This window comes from Mytilus californianus, unplaced genomic scaffold (genome assembly GCF_021869535.1).
Source record: "Mytilus californianus isolate M0D057914Y unplaced genomic scaffold, xbMytCali1.0.p SCAF_10, whole genome shotgun sequence".
NCBI classification, from domain to species: Eukaryota; Metazoa; Mollusca; class Bivalvia; order Mytilida; family Mytilidae; genus Mytilus; species Mytilus californianus.
Window position 1 is genome coordinate 64743308 of NW_026262582.1, and position 20313 is coordinate 64763620.

The following is a 20313-nucleotide window of genomic DNA, read 5'->3' on the forward strand; positions in this document are numbered from 1 at the left end:
CTAAATCCGCCGCTGCATATTTCTTTAGATAATAACAATGAAACCTACCCCGAGGCTACATGTAGTTTTAATTGTAAGCAAATCAACCCAGTTTGAATAGACGAACTTTTTTATACATGACGACTATCTTTTTGCTGTAAAATTGACATTAATGGATATTAATTCCGACAACATCAACTCAGACAAAAATATTTTTAACAGAGGAGTTAGGAATTCAAAATTAAATAAAAGGGGGGAACCATGGTGCACGTCAGCGTATAGAAATATTATGAATGACAGTGACGCCTTATTGTATACTTATGTAACTAAGTTTTCTTTACTTAAGTTGAATTACTACACAAATTTAATTTTCAACTACGATATAGCAAATTAGCTGTTGCTCAATCGTACTGATGATCGAGGTTAACACTTAGTTTTATATTTGGTTATTTTGGACCGCGCTTTCATATTTCGAAAAGTAAGGCTTGTAAAATATTTTATTCCTGGGTGCCAGTTCTTGCTGAAAACCTTAAAGGTTTTACAAACAGCTGCATCCATAGACAAATCCTAGCAAAACTTACTATTAAGGGCCTTTCCCTATAAGCCTCGGTCTTCAATGGTTCATAAACATGATATATGCAGGCCTGTGTGCTTAAAGTATATATATTCACTTTACTTTTTTTATACGACGTATACAGTAACATCTGTTGAAACTTGATTTGAACTTTCCTCATCTGTAGATTATTCTGTGCGTGGATTATAAAATTTTACACATTAGAAAGGATTTTTCAAAGGTCTTGGTAATCAAATAGTTTACTAGAACCTACGGACCACAAGCACAAAACTCTCGTCTCTGTGAAAAAGTTTATCATCAAACGGTACATGTCTATAGGTTTATTTTTTTCAGCAGAGACAAGTAACTGCGCGTCGGAGAAAACGGGCTGTCGAATGATAGTACCGTCGGAATAGATGATTGTTGAATTTTAGGACTGTCTCATTATAGGTCTGACCACAGAAATTTCTATGATTTGATAAAATTGCACCTGGTTTTTCTAATATATCACATTTGACCCGGCAAGACAATTTATTTTTATTTATGTACGTGTTATAATAATCAATAATGATAATAATCGATATGTAACCTGGGATTAGTATTCGTATATGTTATGTCCTGGGTGTAACGTATCATGCAAATACAGTTATATTTTAAGGACACAATACCTGGCCTTCAATACACTTATAATTTTAATGTCCATTCCTTATCTAATTACTTTATTATTTAAAGCATTAATAATTTTGCCCAGGTCAAGTACGTCTTCACATTTTTGTGTTTACGTTAATTATATGCGGTCTGGGAAATAGAAGTATATCTATAGTTTATATTTTTTCACGGTTGTAATGGCAACGCTACTACGATGACACCTAGGAGTCGCGTCACAAACTAAGGCAGATAATCGGAAAAACCTGTCTATATATACATTAAATCAATATTGTTTTCATGCAGCTCTTTATAGTGTTTTTATCATTCATATATGTAAACCTCAATCAATTTCTATATATAGAATTATGGTACGTAGCAAAATAAAATATAAAAGAAACAGCTGTAAACGGTCGGGCCTTCGGACAATTAATGTACAAGGATTTCTGAAATTTGCATGGTTTCAGGGTTTATAAAAGTCAGATATATATGATATACTGTAATGTGATGCGTTTTCAGATTCATCACTCAACAACCTCCTGTTTCCGGAATATTTCAGCGGGGGTATCATCAGTGAGCAGTTTTACTTGATTGTTGTGGAACCTATTGTACATATGTTCACAAAGTCATATATATTATATAATTATAGATTGCCTAACAATGTAATTTTAACACACTATTTAGTATGTAAATATAAGAATGTTTAAAATATTTACAAAATGATGAAAATAAACGCAATATTTCGCTAGACTAACTAGCTTTATCAAGCGTGCATCTATCCAGGTGAAATCGGATGTAGATGATAAGAAACTTTTGCAGCTCAATGTATATGTTGCACTTGAATTAAGCTGCCTTGAAAATAATACATTATTTGGATGAAGTTCAAGATTTTTACAAAATTGATAGTTGAAGTTAGCAACGTCCATTGGCCAATATTACAGGATAAAAAGGACGATGCTGTGTATTAAATTATTCTTTATCTTTCCTGTATCTTTTCTCATCTTTTTCGTTAAGACCATCAGGTTCTAAAGTGTGGAGTTGGTGGATCCAAAAATTTTCTCTTCTCCTTCTCGCCGTGGTGTCCCACTCGGTGTTGACTTCTATGATTTGGAAGGTAACATTATCAAAAGAATGTTTCGTTGAACGAAGATGTCTTGTGAGAGGACAGTTTTTGTTGGTTTTGTACCATGAACGATGGTTATTGAGCCGAATATTAAATTTGTCCATTGTTTCTCCCACATACTGAATGCCACATGTGTCACATGTTAATATATAAATTGAGTTCTCCGTTTTACAGTTGGAATTTGAGTAGATGGTATAATTTTGTTTAGTAACGGAGCTGATGAAAGAACTGCTTGTATTGGCAGCTTTACAACACAAGCAGTTCATTCGACCACATTGTTTGTAGCAACCGGGAGATGGAGTAGGCTGCTTTGATAATACAGATGTCACTAATTTGTCACGGATGTTTTTAGGTCTTCTGAAGGCCATGACTGGTGGTGAGGAAAATACTTTTTTAAGATTTGAATCATTTTCTATAATTTTCCAATGCTTCTGAACAATGGAAGACACATTTTTTAAAATCAGGATGGTAAGTGAGTACAAGGGGTGTTCTGTTAGCTGCTTTATTTTTATCTTTGTACTCTAGAAGTTCTTGGCGACTAGTTTTGTATGCTCTTTCGAAAGCGCTATCAATGATGTTGTTATTGTATCCTCGAACAACTAGATGTTTACGTAGTTGTCCAAGTCTAGCATTTTACGTTTTTTCAGTAGAGCATATTCTCTTGATTCGCAATGCCTGGCTGAATGGGATGCCACGGGAGCAGTGTTTAGGATGGCAACTTTTAGGAGAAAGGAATTGATGTTTGTCCGTTTGTTTGGTATGAAGGTCCGTTATAATGGTTCCGTTCTTGATGTAACTCGTAGTGTCGAGGAAGTTTATTTTCTCCATAGATGATTCATATGTTAATTTTATTGAATGGTAGAAAGAGTTACAGTGTCCTAGAAATTCGTTAAGATGTTCTTGTGAATCTGTCCATTTGAAATCAATATCGTCAATGAATCGAAACCATGATAAGGGCTGGTATGGAGCACTAGAAAAGAGGCGTTTTTCAAGTTGGCCCATAAATATGTTGGCATATGACGGGGCCATTTTTGTGCCCATACTAGTACCGTCTATCTGGAGACTATATTATTATATAATTATATATATATAATGCTAATTTAAATTAATGCCACCTGATCGCAAAAAAAAAGGAATATGCAATTTTATAGGGAAAGCGAGTTTAATTTGTTGGAGCTCTGCATGTGGTTTCCGATTGTAATGAGAATTGTATTCCACTTTTCACTTTAAAAAATGACACTTAAATATGTCAATCTAGCTATCCTGTTATGACCATGATGTTGAGTATTATTACACTGATTGGTGTAACGGTTTCCAGTCCTGTTAGTATAATTAATAGTCCAAATCAGTATATAACACAAACATCTCAAATATCCTTGTCTCCTTTGTATCGTAAGTGTACTAATTACTGTTCTGTATATATATATATATATTTACTTAAACGCTGCCTGCTTGTACTACTATTGTCAGACTGTACAAGTTTACACATGAATGGGTTAACTATATACGTGTTCTGTCCAAATACTCATGGTCTGGAACAATTACAAACATGTACATGTACTTTCTACGGCAGATTTTGTTTTATTAAAATTTATCAAACTAGTTTCTGGTCTAAAAAAAAAAGCACATGCACTAATTAAACAGTGTACGTGGTTTTGACAATTTTTCTTTATAAATTTTTACCTTTTAAATTTTTCATCAAATCATATATATATTTATATATATTAATTATAATCATGATAATATACATAATTTGAAAATATAAACTCTCTATGCAGGAAATTCTGAAAAGCACGTTTCAATTAACAATTCAATTGCATATAAACATTGAAGAATATTTTTTTCAGACTGATACATTGTTGAATTTTTTGACGATGGTGAACTGAGCGACCCTGTATCAGGTAATGACCTAGAAGATGATGAAGGAAGGACAGGGAACGAAAAATATTTTCATCTAAATGATACATGTACGGCTATGTGGACAGATGGAAACACGTACAAAAGAAAGATTATCTTTGAAGCTGGTAGGTTTTTAGTATTTTTAAATAGACAATTAATATAAATGAGAAGATGAAAATGTACATGTATCCAAGTCACCATGGTAATATTATATAAAAAGTTAGCAATTATGAAAAGCAGCTATAAATGGCCTTTTTGTAAACAAATTCCTAGTTTAAATATATCCAATAATATATATTTAGAATTCATTAAAAGACTTTAAAATTACCAGAGGATTTAACAAAACATATAATTATATGGATCTTACTTTTCTTAATCATCATTAGTTTATAATTAAATTATCATGATTATGTGATAAGTTGGTTTTGGGGTGTGTTTTTTTTTGTAGTTTCAGTCAAAATTTTCAGTGCATTATATTTGAGACAATATAGACAGGGAAAGTCTTAAAGTTCAAACAAAAACAAGAACTGCAAACTATTGATTATACCAAAAAAATAATATACACGTATGTCTGTTTACCAGGTTTATTGTTCATACCTGACCATGCAACCTTAAGCCATTTTATTCCAGTCTTAAATGTGAAAAAATAACTATACTGTTTGTGTCAAGAGCGCAGTTTTATCACTTATATATATAGTTATTTTTGCATTACTTTTTATATATGTAGATGTCAAGGAAAACTGCCAGAAGTTCCTTCTTGAAAAGAAGAAAAAACTGAGACAAAGAAAAAAAACATACCAAAAAGAAAATCTGAGAATGATGCCAACAATATAAACAAGAGCTTGGCAAAGAAGAAAAGGGTAATTGTGTATGATGCTCTGTTATTTATCTGCTTGATATAGTGCAGCTCAAAACTATATTTATTTGATTCTATCACATCATCGAGTGTGATACGATATTTATCTGCTTGATATAGTGCAGCTCAAAACTATATTTATTTGATTCTACCACATCATCGAGTGTGATACGATATTTATCCACTCGAGACAGTCAAACTTTCAAATTTAAAACGCAAGGCTCGCCGAGCGTTTTAATTATTTAAAATTCAACTGTCAAGAGTGGATATATAATTATCGTATTACACAAAATTTGGTGGTGAAATAGGTTTCTCTAATGATTTTTAAACAATATGCAGGAAAACTTATTTCTTCTTTTATTATGAAGAAGAAAGCAAGAAAATTTGACCTAATAGTCAGATTTTAATCTTAAGAACTGAGACAAAACGAACCACACGTTGATTTATTTATTTTTATACAATGGGTGCAGAAAGGGATAAATTGACGAAGAATTAGAGAAATGTATATATATACTATTTTTATGTTTACTCAACATTCGCGACATTCTTGCCATTTTATAAAAAGAATAAAAGAATGAGTGATTCTTGTTTGTCAATAAAGTATATTTTATTTACAGGCTATTTAATTTATAAAAAAAGTATATGGTTTATAGAAATAATAAGCGATACATGGAAAATAATTAAAGAAACTCGATACGGACAAGAAGTAAAATATCCTATAGCAAATAATATTAGTATGTTTTGCTAAGATTGGTCCATGGACACAATTATTTCATTTTATTTATAAAAAGACAAACTATTAAAGAAATAATCATTTATGCAATGATTGATGCAATATAATTAAAGGTTGGAAGTTTTAATCCCAATATTATTTATTAAAAGCCAAGTTCAAAATGTTGTTTCTTTATTTTAATCTGTTTATTAACATATATATAGCTGTGATATATATTAATGTACTGTTTTAGTTTTAAGTAAATGTGCCTGTCAAAATTTAATTCTTTTTGTATATGATTCGTTTAATTGGTTTAATTAGCTGAATAAAAAAAAAAGAACACTTTTTTTACAGAGCAAAATGAAATAAAAAAAGCTGCTGAAAAAAGTCAAAGAGAGACAGCCATTATGAATGCAGAGGAGCTGTTTAAGGAAAGCATGGTGCATGATGTTACAAATGTAGGTACATGTACAACTAATATAGTAAATAAGAACACCAAAGCATCAACCACTTTTTCAGATTCATCATGTCAAATTTTGCCTCAATTTATCACATCTATTAAAGTTTCAGAAGCTCTTACTGCTTTAAGTAATCAAACTTTGGTAGATGTGACTAATGTTGCTGTACAGGATTTATCTGAAAGAGTGGTGACTAATCATACCTTCAGTAGCATGCCCATGTCCTCTGTTGTTCCACCAGCATGCTGCACTGTGGGTAGCATGCCCATGTCCTCTGTTGTTCCACCAGCATGCAGCACTGTGGGTAGCATGCCCATGTCCTCTGTTGTTCCAACAGCATGCAGCACTGTGGGTAGCATGACCATGCCCTCTGTTAGTCCCATTCCACCAGCACGCAGCAATGTGAGTAGCATGCCCATGTCTCCTATTAATCAAACCTCAATGTTCTCTTGTCCGGTAGTTCCACCACCATGCACACCTGTGCCTTACACAGTATGTAATCCAAGTCACATTAACAGTAATATGACAGTCAGCATGAATTCACGGGTACCATTTAATGTGTCAAATTCCTCATCTTTATATAACATGTCAGTTTCCCATGTCAATCCTATGTCAAGTATGTGCAGCCCTTTTCCTTCCACTACATACTCAAGTGCAGTTAACTCAAGCATGTTAGAAACTATTCCTCCACAGGCACCAAATATAATTTCTCCTGTTAATACATTTAACCGCATGTGTTCAGATTCAAGCACTGTTTTTAACCTAGATATATCCTCACCCTTGGGCAGACCTTGCACCAGTATACCTAGGCCTTCAAGCTCAACACCCAACAGTGCTAGCCTTTTAAGGGCAATGGCCACCGAATGTGGAGAGTGTATTCTGAAAGACGCTCAATATACTAGTCTTAAAGAGTTTTGCTCACAGTTGGAGAGAGATGCACAATATTGGAAAAATGAGACTTCAAAACTCAAATCTGAGCTAGGTACATGTTTATTGATTTTTGTGGTGTCTTACCTATAGTAAAAGGAAGATTTTTTTTCTTGCATGATGATGTTCATTATGATTTTCCTTTTTATTTTTTTCTCTGTTATCATAACAAAAAAGATTTTATAACGAGTCTGAAAATTGTTATCTAAATAGTCAATATAGTGCTAATAATTCAAACAAGTTACCCACAAATATGCAATTGTCACTCATTTTAACATCTTATATATATAATTATGATTGACAAAAAAAACAACATGTACATGTAGTTACCCAACTGACCTTATTTTTCCCCATTATCTAGGAACTGTATACAATTATTTCTATTATATATTTATTTTTTGGTTGATGAAAAACTTAGGTTTTCAGATTTATATATATGTTTGTAGATATTAATTAAAATTGTTTCAGTCTATTAGTTTAAAATTGTTCTGAAAAACCTTTATTTGAATATTATTAAGCTTTTACTAGTATTATACATTCTCATGTATTTATTACAGAAAAAAGTAAAGAAAATAACATGATTCAGCAACCAGGCCCAGCTGATCTCGCTAAAATGGCTCTCAACAGTAATGAGGGACATTATGTTCCGAGGAGAGGAATTCGCATTAACAAGTGTGACTATGTAAGGAAAAAAGTTTCAAATTTACTTTTTTTAAGGGGGGGGGGGGGACTATCAATTAGCTATTCATATTTGTTTTGTTTTCAAGTCATATATAATAAATATGTGAAAATTAATACTTCTGATGTGAAATTGAATTTATTTGTAAAATTTTGTATTACAAATATATGATGCAAAACTTGTATAGCTGATTATGCGGTATGGGCTTTGCTCATTGTTGAAAGCCGTAGGGTGATCTATAAATGTTAATTTCTGTGTCAAATTGTCTCTTGTGAACAGGTGTCTCATTGCATAGGCAGTCATTTACATCTTCTTTTTTACAATTAATACAAAATTATTTAAAAAAAACCCTCCATGTTATAAGTACTGTTTGCTAATGTTGAATGATGTATTTATAAACTAGTACTGTATGCTAATATTAAATGATATATTTATGAACTGAAGTAAAAGTATATATTCACATGAATATAAACTGGATAATGTTACACAAGTCATTCATTTACAACCACCTTATATATAACCTTCACGGTAAGGGTGTAATGATACCACCACACTTCGGAGTACTTAAAAAAAACAATAATGGATTGGATTCGTTCAGGGCAGTATCATGTGCATTAGAGAAAAAGAGAATCTAGGGAAAAAAAGTTTTGTATCGATTCATGTTCCATTGGAACCCACAAAAAAAGTTATAAAAGTCAGTTCTAATCCAAATTGAATCGGAAGTTTGTGCATATTAAATTATCAGTGTTAAAGACATATTAATCATTTATTCACTGGGCTATAAAAATGCAGCTGACCATAACTGAAATATGCAATCAAAATATATCTTTTAACTTAATGTACTGGTAGTATTTAATATTTTAAATGTAGTACAATTTGAAGAACTAATTCTTATAATTTTTAGTGCAGATAATGGATACAGAAACGATACCGGAAGGCTATGTTCCGCTCTCGGAAGGGCATCAAATATATGTTCTTGTCAGATGGCTGACTGCAACACAGAGCAGCTTCACGGGAAAAACAAAATCTTTCTACTTCAAATTGATGGTGAATGGGTTTTTCCAGCCACATGAAGTTGTTGGCATGACAGGTGGCCAGTTATCTGAAACACCCTTAGGACAGGCATCAAAAGGTATTTAAAATTATAATTTGAATGTTTGCTTGACATCCCGTGAGCAGTATTCCATTAAATACAGGACAATAACAAGTTAAAAAAAACAAGTCTTGATCCAGGCAGAAATTATGAAAGAAAGCATGATATTTTGTGCAAGGTTATTGTCCATGGACTCTAATAGTCAGTTTCCACACCTTTTTCATCATGCTTGACGATATTCACTTGATATTTGTTCTATAGTTTACACCATGACAGGTTATAGATCAAGAATAGCATTCTGCTCCAATTTAATGAAATTTTAACCAGTAAGGGACAATGGTGACATGCATACTATCAGAATACTTGTTTAAAAGCGTTTTAAAGGTCATAAATAATAAAACATACTTTTGAGAAACAAAATTAATCTGAAGCTAGGGAATAGAGGTAGAATTGATCTATATATAATTGTCTGTATGTTATCTTTTACCTTTTCATGGAACCACTTGTATCTTGTATGATAATATCATTAAATTTTCAAAGTGAGCTAGTACTAGTTCTTTTGGCGTTATGGTTGCTTTTAAATATTAACAAGTGGAGTGTTCTTATATGTCAGAGTTTGACATAATTAAGGGAGAGAAGTGGCTTATGTCATTAGCTAAATAAAGGAAAAAGCAGCATGGGTGCAGTTTAATCAAATTGTTTTATTGTCTAGTGAATTGATCATAGATTTAGTTAACAAGTGCGTGTAATTATACAAGACATGTCTTTTGTCTAAAAGAGATGAATATAATATTATTGAGAATGGAGATGGGGAATGTATCAAAGAAATAACAATCCTTCCAAAGGTAAAAAAAACAGCTGGTCCCATAATGGGTCTTAAACACTGCAAGAATATCCATCACCTGGAGGCAGAATTCAGCTGGCCCCTAAAGAAAAATATGTACTAGTTCAGACTTCAGTGAAAAAATATTTCATACTTAACTGTCATGACTGTAAAACATATAAATAACTAAAATTAAAAAAATCATACAAGACAAACAAAGGCCAGAGGCTCCTGACTTGGGACAGGTGCAAAAATGCAGCAGGGTTGAATAAGTTTAGTGTGATATCATTATGCACAATAAAAGTTTTATAGAAGTCTGATCGAGTCCAATGTCAGAATAGGTATAAAATAAACTAAGCAAAATGACAATGATACCTAAATTAACAAAGGACATTTAGCAGATTCTGACATATGCATGCCAGCTCCAGAGCTCAATTAAACTGATACATGTTTTTTCTTCTTTTCAGCATATGCACTCTCCAAATTGTCCATGGACAGTAAGGATGTCATTTTTGCTCTGAACGCTAAAATAGCAACAATGACAAGAGCAGTCAGAACAAAGAGGGCACCAGAGGCACGACCAGAGGACCAATAAACAATTTATGATAAATAAATTTACAGTTTCTCCAAATTCTTTCTGTCTTGTGTTGATTACAAATAAATTTACCAACCCAATTTCTAAAGTGAAAGAGTGATGCAGTTCTTCATTGTCTTCATTTTAACAAATATGTAGAAACTGTGGTATATTCTGTTTTTCAGCTATAATTATAGATTTCAAGGAAAAAGATATTTGACACTTGTTAGCAGAATATCTAATGGTTACATGGCAAGCTAACTGCAAACTTTGCAGAAAATCTAATTTGCATAATTATGTTTGCCTATGTTTATGTTTGCAAAAACTTCATTTGCATGGTAAAATGGTTGCCGCAAGTTTGCAGCAAACGTTTGCCGCAAGTTTGCAGTAAACGTTTGCCGCAAGTTTGCAGCAAGTCTAATTTGCATAATCATGTTTGCCGCAAGCTTGCCGCAAACTTCATTTGCATGGTAAAATGGTTGCGGCAAGTTTCCGCAAACGTTTGCCGCAATGCTGTCATTTGTATTATACAATACATCTTGACATAAAATATTACTGAATTATTATGCGGCTATATAGATTTACATGATAAAGTGCAAATATGGTAAGTTTTGGTTGATACGGTCAAATAATTTTGCTATACGAGTCAGTCTGGGGTATAAAAACTACTGAAATTTTGTTACGTATCAATATATTGAACAAAAGGAGGACATGATGGCACTCTAAATTTATGCGGACAACAATTTGTAGTTGTTGTGTTCCAATATTGCTGTCATTTGTTTTATACATTAAATCCTGACATACAAATAGTTGCTGATTTACTATGCGGCTATATAGATTTACAAAATAAAGTACAAATATGGTCAGTTTTGGTTGATGCGGTCAAATAATTTTGTTATACGAGTCAACCTGAGGTGTCAAAACTACTGAAAATTTTTTGCAAGACAATATTTTGATTAAAAAGAGGACATGCTGGCAATCTAGATTGATAAGGACAAAATTTCGTATACACATTATGTTCCAATATTGCTGTCATTTGTATTATACAATACATCCTGACATAAAATATTACTGAATTATTATGCGGCTATATAGATTTACATGATAAAGTGCAAATATGGCAAGTTTTGGTTGATACGGTCAAATAATTTTGCTATACGAGTCAGCATGGGGTATCAAAACTACTGAAATTTTGTTACGTATCAATATATTGAACAAAAGGAGGACATGCTGGCACTCTAAATTTATGCGGGTAAAATCTTGTGAAGATTATGTTCCAATATTGCTGTCATTTGTATTATACATTCTATCCCGACATAAAAATATTTCTGATTTACTATGCGGCTATATAGATTTACATTATTAAGTGCAAATATGGTTAATACAATTTAAAGAATTTGTATTGGAATATATATTCAGCTCGTTAGCATTGTAACCATTATCGTTTTTTTAATATATAGAAAGGCAGATCACGGATAAATTTGTATATAAACAAGCAAAATTTTATGCGTACTTTATTTACAAAAGTAAACCATTATAGGTCAAAATACGGTCTTCAACACGGAGCTACATGTATTTAATCATGTTTATATCACGGAAGTATTAATTTGACTTTATTTTCTATGTTTATACCAAGAAACAAAGACATGTAGAGCGGTCCCGGTTACAAGTTAACTTAGTGTTGAGCAGACCAGGCCAAAAGTTAACTTGAGATCAGGTCTGGTTCGATCGGAGTTGTCAAAATCAAAGTTAACTTGTGTTAACGTATGGCAGAACTGGTTTCGAAGTTAACTTATATCAATAGCGGACCTGTTTCCAAGTTAACTTTTATCGGCAGACATAAAAACCGTCCTAGGACCAAGTCCGCTTTTCAAGTTAACTAGATTGTGGTCCTAGGACTGGTCAGAGCAGTCCTTAATCCTGTCACAGGTTAACTTTGACCAGTCCAAATGACTGGTTATCAAGTTAACTTGCTGTACAGGTTAGGACTGCACCCATCTGTATTAGAAGACTGGATTCTTTGATGAAATTTTTTATCAATTGAAAGCACAAATTTAGTTTCTTTTTTAAATTTTTGATGCATTTTTATTTTTATGTATATTATTTTTTAACTTCTCTGTAACTTTTGTACTTGCATGGTTTTATGAGAATAAATTATCTATCTATATCTCTCTTTGTTTGTATCTTATTCTCTGTTTTGTATTTATTTTTGCCATTTTACCAATTATTCTCTATTTTGTAAACCTATTCCAGACCCTCGTCTGTCGTATATTTTTTAAAGAAAATAAAGACTTGGAAACGTACAAACGTACCAATAAGTATTCAAAATTTCAAAGTTACATGAGTAAGGCGAACACAATTAATTGTGCAGTCACCATTGGAAAACAAATAATCGAAAAAATAGTGCAATACTTGATAAGTTCAGTATAACATAATCAAAAGCATGTCTGACCTTGCCTGTATAACATATTATATCGACATGATCGAGAATTTAAGATTGTAACAGTTGTTTCATGAACAAAAATCTAATAATATTATAACTATTTTCTCAATTAAAATTTGTAAATTTAAAACAATTATAAAAAAAATCAATTGCATTTTGTGTCATTTCTATTACAATGGCCAATGCATGACCACCGAGATTGTGATTTTATACAAACCAATTATTAGAAACGAATGTGTGTCATATCTCTATATTAGGATAAAAGAGTGTACGACAAATTTTATTACAAAAGCAATATGTCTAAAATGTATATACAATATTAATTGAATCGGTAATCTTAACTGAACCAAATCTAAAAATAAGTTTCAGCCTTCATAACAAGGAAGAAAAACATCACATGATATCTTCTAAGTATATGTCACAAGCTGTATACTAAGTACCTTAAAACAGAAACACATCAAATCTTCGTATTTTACCGTTGGTCCCTATATGAGAGTTACAATACAAAAACTTCTCTCGAGACAGTCCTTAAACATTTGACAATAAATTACTCACGTTTCTCGATCAATTTTTTGTTGCATCGATTCTATTCAGTACCGAAACTTTTATCTTGTAAAGTTCAAAAGCGAAATCCAAATGTTTCCTCCAAATGATCACATTCGCCCAAATACCTCTAAATTGTTTTTTATTTTTATTTTGTTTTTGATTTCCTGTTTCATTGACTTTTACTGAATATCTCCTTTTATATATTTAGCATTATCATATAATGCAATAATTTTATAATATTTGCTACGTTTGTGGAATTACATCAACGGTTGAAATTTTCAATACGAATTGCGCTTTTCTCTTTTGGACCAAATGTGAAATTTGTTTGCGTTATTTACCACTACAGATTGTTGTACGACCTTGTTTGCTATATACTACTACCGATTATTTCATATCGGATAACAAGGGGTCACATGACTTTCTTTATTGTTTAGTAAAAAAATCCATCGCTCTTTAACGGAATAAACAGACCAGAAAACCGGTCGTTAACGAACTGTTACATGTTAATGACCGGGGGGGGGGGATGGGCGCGTGGTTTCTCTGTTAAGAGTTTTGTCAATTTTATATTTCGTTATTTTATAAAATTATAGAAAACATTATTTTGTATTCATATACTAAAAATTTCACTTAAATGCATGGCAGTGACTTATTGTATTCACTATAACTGGTCTTCACTTTTGCCTATAGAAATCGTACAATAGCTCGAGTTTGCTTTGAACAATTTCAATTTATGAGATTTGGTAAAAACATGGCTCCTCAATGAAATAAACATAATAGTTATTGAAGAACTGGTCATTATCGTGATGCATGGACTGTCTGTAGGATAGTGGTATTTACTGCGACAGCGATAATGACCTCGCCTATACCACTGTCCTGTGGGCAGTCCATATATCTCGATAAAGACCAATTTTTAAATAACTATTATATAATTGTTGTACGACCTTGTCTACCAATGCGGGTCTATATAATTATTAAAGGTTAAACATATTAGAGGGTCTGGATGGAGATTAGAGAGTTATAGACATTATGTGCAGAATAAAGGGTAAACAATTTTAAGAATAGAGTATGTTTCTCTATATATTAACTTCTTTTCATGGTGAGCGGAGTTTGAACCACGAATCAACAATAAACTAGAAAGTGAATAACAAAACTAACCCAGCGGAAGCTTGAATGGACCTATAAACATTTTCATGACATTTTTGGTATTTGATGGTTATTCGTATAAAATTGTGTAATGATTTAATTTGTTAAAACTGCATAAAAATTTCCATTAATTTCGGCGGCTTTATCACAGCTTCTTGAAAGTTATACGAGTCTGCTAGAACGTTTTATTTGAAGCTTTTACTTTCTTTGTAGAGAGTTAATCCGATACATGCGTTGATATATTATGGACGATCAAAAATTCTAGCAGTATCCAGGAACAATAAATAAATCAGAGCATAATCTATTTTTCAATAGATTTTTAAGTATATATTAATAAACCTTTATTGTGGTGTAATTTAGACAAATAAGATAACAAAAATAACAGACTGTCTCGTTTATTCAATGATTAATATATTTAAAGCATTTTAGGTCTACTTTTACATAATTTAAAATCATCTATTACAAAAAATGTAGACAGTTTTTATGTTTTTTAATTTGTTTTTGACTTCGTTTGAAATACAGACTTAGATTCATGCGATGAAAATTGATATTAAACATTACTTGAATTTCTTTGAATAACAAATTATATATTATGATAAAGAATAAAATATTCGAAATAAGATTGACTTCATCGATCAATGAGTTTTAAACAGTGTTAAAAACATATTCTACTAGTTTAAATATTCCATGCCTCTTAGAAAACAACAGGTCAATTGTCATAAATATCATATTAATTTCAATTATTTTAAGTAACACTGTAAAGGAACGTAGTTTTTTCTGTGCTAACATAACAAATAGTTTCCTGGTTTATTTATCAAAGAAAATAGCTGACTATTCATTTAGACCATCTTTATCTGTTAGAATTTTTCTGTGTTGTTTTCCATCATTTGATATAGTAACTGCATTCGACGACGTCTCTCCTACAACAAACACAGCACCAGCATTATCTACAGTGATGCCTCACGGGTATTTCCTAACTTTAAGACATATAAAACATATTAATTTCAATCATTTTAAGTAACATTGTGAACGAAAGCAGTTTCTTTATCGTTCGCAATGATAAGTTTCCCGGCCTGTTTATCTAAGAAAAGTGCACACGGTTCCCATAAACCATCGTCTTTGGTCAAAATTTGTCTGTGGAGTTTTCCATCATTTGATATAATAACCACATTTGACGACAGTTCTCCGACAACAAATACGTTACCGTCATTATCTACAGTGATGGCTCTCGGGTTTTTCAAGACTGAAGTATCTTTAAAAGTCCAAACACGTGATCCATTACGATCACAACAAACTACACTGTGATCACGTTTATCAGTGTAGTATATCTTGTCGTTGAATACAGATACGTAGGAACCTCTAGTTAAGTTAAAACTGATCACGTGAGACGTAGTATAATCCACAGGGTTTAATTTATATATACCACGTCCTGCAACGCTGACTAACAGCGAGTCTTGATCACGTGTGATTCCATATGGACGACCAGGAAGGCTGATGAATTTAATTTTCGTTCGACTCTCGGTGTCTATTATGTCAATTCCCGTGAGCTGGAAGGTATCTCCAGATGTGATAGCAATAGTTTTCCCATCGATAAATGTTATGTCATACCCATTACTAGGACTAAGCATAATGTTATATTTGAATGTACCATCGGGCGCAATAACGGTCAGCCGTTTTCTTTTATAGTCGGTGAAGAAATAATCGCCATTGACTGACATACAAAAACCTCTAACATTCTCACATTGGGATGCAATTTTCTTCTGTAGAATCAAGTTCAAATCGTTTATGTTCTTCCTTGGTGTTACTTGCAACTGCGCTTGTTTGTCTTTCGGTCTGATTAAACGAATGCTACTCGACGTAGTTTGTATTTCAATTGATCCAAAAATTTTCAAACTGTCTAAGAGACTAAGCACCCCTGGTTCTACTTTACAAGTCAGGTCGACTGGGTCCAATTTGTTAGTTTCAACCAACGATTGTAAATATTGTTCATATTCAAAAACCTTCACTTCAATATTGCTCATTACTAGAAATGTTTGAAGATTGGAACCATGTTGCTTGATGCTTTGGAGATTGGTCTGATATTCTGTTATTAAGTTTTCCTTTTCTTTAACTTCTGATAAAATCTTCTGAATATTCTTTTTACACTGACATTCTTTTTTCTCAAGATCATGTTTTATTTCTTTTTCAAGTTTGTCTAAATGTTTGTTAATTTGATTTCTTATTTGTTGAATTTCTACAAGTTGTCGCCCCTTCCTTTCTTCAATATTGCTCAAATTAGCCGTTCGGCCCGTCTTGATTCTATCAATGTTCTGTAATAAGTCCATTAATCTAGTTTCTAAATCTTGAAAGTTCCCGGATGTCTTGGCGTTGTGTGTGACTTCATCAAGAGAAATGACGTTACATTTTTGGTGTTCATTAATGCATTTGAAACAAATAGGTAAGGCATGCGCAACACAGTATTGTTGATACTTTTCATTGTGATAGGTACATGACTGCTGTATATCGGTAATGAAAGACGGAAGAGATTTGTACTTGTCAATCGGTATGAGTTCGTGTTTTCGTGTGGCTTTGAGTACTTTATGATGTTCTTGGCAGTCATCACAAATGGCTTCTTCACATTCCGAGCACCAGTGTTTTGAGGATTTCGTTATTTGTCGTTCTGAACATGGACTACAAAGTGTTCTACTAGTAGCCATGGTGACACCTGAAATATGTAACAATATATATTTTTATCATAACATCATATATACTAAGCTATGATTTGACTCATCCAATTTATCAAACAACACTAACCACCCGACCGCCGAGAATACTAACCTGCAACACCCAACTCCTGGAACAACACTAATCATTACACCCGACCCTCCGACAACACTAACAACCCACATATATCCGACTCATCCGACAAAAACACCCACCAACCACCCTACAGCACTAACAATCAACACCCGACATCTCCGACAACACTAACAATACGAACAACCAAAACCTCACTCCTCCATCAACACTAAAAACCCACACCCGACTCTTCTGAACACACTTATAACAAACAACCGACTCATCTGACAACAGTAATAACAAACAACCGACTCATCTGCCAACACTTAAAACCAAAACCCGACTCCTCCGAAAACACTAACAACCAACACCTGACTCTTCCAACATATTGGACCACATTAACTACCAACATCCGACTCCTCCGAAACAAATAGAAACATAAACAAACAAAAATGAATAATGTGAGATCCAGATAGACATAGAGGCACCAAACCTTCTATCCAGGTTCAAACGGGCTGAACTCTAGAAAATACACATTAGATATAGCAAAGTTTTGTAAAACGGGACGAACTCTACTCGCCACTTCAGGAAGCAGACTACTTGTTTTGTTGAATACTGCCACTAAAGAAAAAATCGAAAAAAAACACTTCCAACACATCAATTGCTTCCAAATGGTACATTGTTCCATAAACAAACACATGACATTTAACCATCACCACTTAATAAAGCAAACAGATACATGAAGGATTTCAAATCGAATAGAAAAAAAACCCCAAAAGTTAGAGACAAGCTCTTAATCACAGTCAATCGAGAGGAGTTGATCAATCACAACAGTGGGGAATGTATAAGAAAATGATATAAATTTTTCATTTGCCTAGAGGTCAGATATTCATGTTGATATCAGTCATTATTTAAATGGTAACAAATCTTTGAATAAAACGAAATGCAAAAAATGTTCTACCCGGGAAATAGTTTCCTTAATCTGATTTATAATTCATTATTGTGTTCAAGTTTCCTAAATCTAGCAAAAACTGTTGAATTGTGTTGGTCCTCAATGTTCTTCAGCATTGTTTTTATTATTTCGCCATTAAACTTTTTTTAACGTCACTGGTAAGTCTTTTGAAGATGAAAAGCGTGTTTGGCCTTCACAATCAGATGACAGCTAATTTCCATCACAAAATAACGAAAACAGACGCTTAAAAGATTTACGAATCTGAACTGTATGCACTATACTCAAGCTGAAAGCTGAAAGCAGATAATTAAGGGTTTACCATACTTTCCATCTGTCAGTCGTTGAAGGTCGGAATGGGGGTTCCTCATTTCTTTATTTTCAACTCTTTAGACCTTTTTTCTCATTTTCTTTATTTATTTTGATAATTTTTTTCCATCCTTTTTAATTCAGCACCCAATCGTTCTCTATTTTTAATTTATTACCTATTTGTCTCTATTCTTTATATTGTTTAGTTTTCTTTTTATTCTTAAATCTGACTGTTTTATTTTTGATGAAATAAATTACTAATTTTATAATGGTTAAGAAGTAACTGCTTAAAATTTAAAGTTGCAAGTGGAAGTCCGATTCAATTTTATATTCGCCATTACATTACAATCATACATTTATAAATTGTGCAATACTGGCTTAGTTAAGTATAGTTTATCAATAATTAACTTTGCCTTTATAACTAAATATATCGACTTTATTCTTTAAATTGATTGCAGTATAATCGTAAAAAAAGTGATGTACTTGCGTAGTTCAGTATAACATATAAATTGCATTTTTGACCTTGCCCATGTTTCACAGTTACATGTTATATCGACATGATCGATAATTTTAAATCAAATCTGTTGTATTGTAAACAAGAATCTAATGATACCATATCTATCTGCTCAAAAGAATTCAATTGCTTTAAAACTATTATCAAAACATCTATTTTTAGGTAACATTTTGTGTTATTTTTCATTACAATACATGACCAAGCACGAATTGTTCCTTCATGCTTAACAAGACACACATTTTAAAATAAGGTTAAATCAATAGAGTCATATCTCTAGAACATAATGAAATTTTTTATTAAACTTTCGAATGAAGTATATCAAAAATGTATATACAGTATTAATTGAAAATAATAATCTTACATGAACCAAATATCCACCTTCATAACAAGGAAGAAAAACGTCACATGATATCTTCTAAGTGTATGTCACATGATTATACTAAGTACCTTAAAAAACGGAACACGTAAAATCCTTATATATCACTTGAAGTACACATGTGAGTAACATTCTTCTCTTGAGGCATTCTTAAAAAATGACAATGAATTACTTATTGAATTAAATCATATTTTGTTCTTGAATTGGTTGTGTTCAGTACTGAGATTATCAGTCTTGTAAAGTTCAAAAGCGAAATGATTTCCCGCAAAATATTACATTTGACCAATTACCTCTGCATGTTATCTTATCATTGTAATGTTTGTTTGCTGTCCCATTCACGTTTATCATTTAACTAATTTAATTCATGAAGTATCATAATACAATGCAACACTTTTATAATATTTGCTAGGTTTGTGTAATTACATTAACGGTTGAAATTTTCAATGCTAATTGTGCTTTTCGTTTTGGCCCTTATGTGACATCTGTGTTGCGTTTTTTACCACTACCGATTGTTGTACGACCTTGTCTTCCAATTCAGGTCTTAATACTCATTAAAAGTTTGAACAAATTAAGTGTTTGGATAGCGATTAGAGAGTTATAGACATTATTTGCAGAATAAAGGGTAAACTATTTACAAAACAGAGTAAATTAGTCCAAACAATTAAAAATAGAAAAGAATTGGGTAATAGAAAATTGAGCAAAAATTATAAATAATAGAGAATAAAATGCTATAAAAATTTTAAAAAAACCTACAGAATTAAAGGACGGTTCAGGAACCTCATCCACATCCTCATACTACATTTGCTAGTAAAAAACCTACTAAGTGTCTTTATATATTAATTTCTTTCTATGGTAAGCGGAATTCGAACCATCAATTTACATTAAAACCAGGAAGTGACCAACATAACTTAGACATCGGAAGACTGGAATGGGC

General features: G+C 32.3%; 2 protein-coding genes across 2 annotated transcripts; one reads left to right on the forward strand and one right to left on the reverse strand.

The window, feature by feature from the left end:
- Positions 1 to 6120: 6120 nt before the first annotated feature.
- Positions 6121 to 10412, forward strand: LOC127718400 (uncharacterized). Its single transcript, XM_052224405.1, has 4 exons — positions 6121 to 6225; positions 7710 to 7834; positions 8741 to 8963; positions 10215 to 10412. Exons 2-4 carry the CDS (start codon positions 7730 to 7732, stop codon positions 10340 to 10342), a joined length of 456 nt encoding a protein of 151 aa, XP_052080365.1. The 5' UTR covers positions 6121 to 6225; positions 7710 to 7729; the 3' UTR covers positions 10343 to 10412.
- A 4418-nt stretch (positions 10413 to 14830) lies between these two features.
- On the reverse strand, positions 14831 to 19411 carry LOC127718398 (E3 ubiquitin-protein ligase TRIM71-like). The gene is made up of 2 exons (XM_052224403.1): positions 19365 to 19411; positions 14831 to 17157 (listed from the first exon to the last, which is right to left on the reverse strand). The coding sequence occupies exon 2, from the start codon at positions 17147 to 17149 to the stop codon at positions 15467 to 15469; it is 1683 nt and encodes a 560-aa protein (XP_052080363.1). The 5' UTR covers positions 17150 to 17157; positions 19365 to 19411; the 3' UTR covers positions 14831 to 15466.
- Between the last annotated feature and the right edge of the window lie 902 nt (positions 19412 to 20313).

Coding starts and splice junctions, on each gene's coding strand:
- LOC127718400 (XM_052224405.1), top strand. CDS start 7,730: ATGATTCAGCAACCAGGCCCAGCTGATCTCGCTAAAATGGCTCTCAAC. Junction 7,835..8,740: donor GCATTAACAAGTGTGACTAT/GTAAGGAAAAAA, acceptor TTTTTAGTGCAG/ATAATGGATACAGAAACGAT. Junction 8,964..10,214: donor CTTAGGACAGGCATCAAAAG/GTATTTAAAATT, acceptor TCTTCTTTTCAG/CATATGCACTCTCCAAATTG.
- LOC127718398 (XM_052224403.1), bottom strand. CDS start 17,149: ATGGCTACTAGTAGAACACTTTGTAGTCCATGTTCAGAACGACAAATA.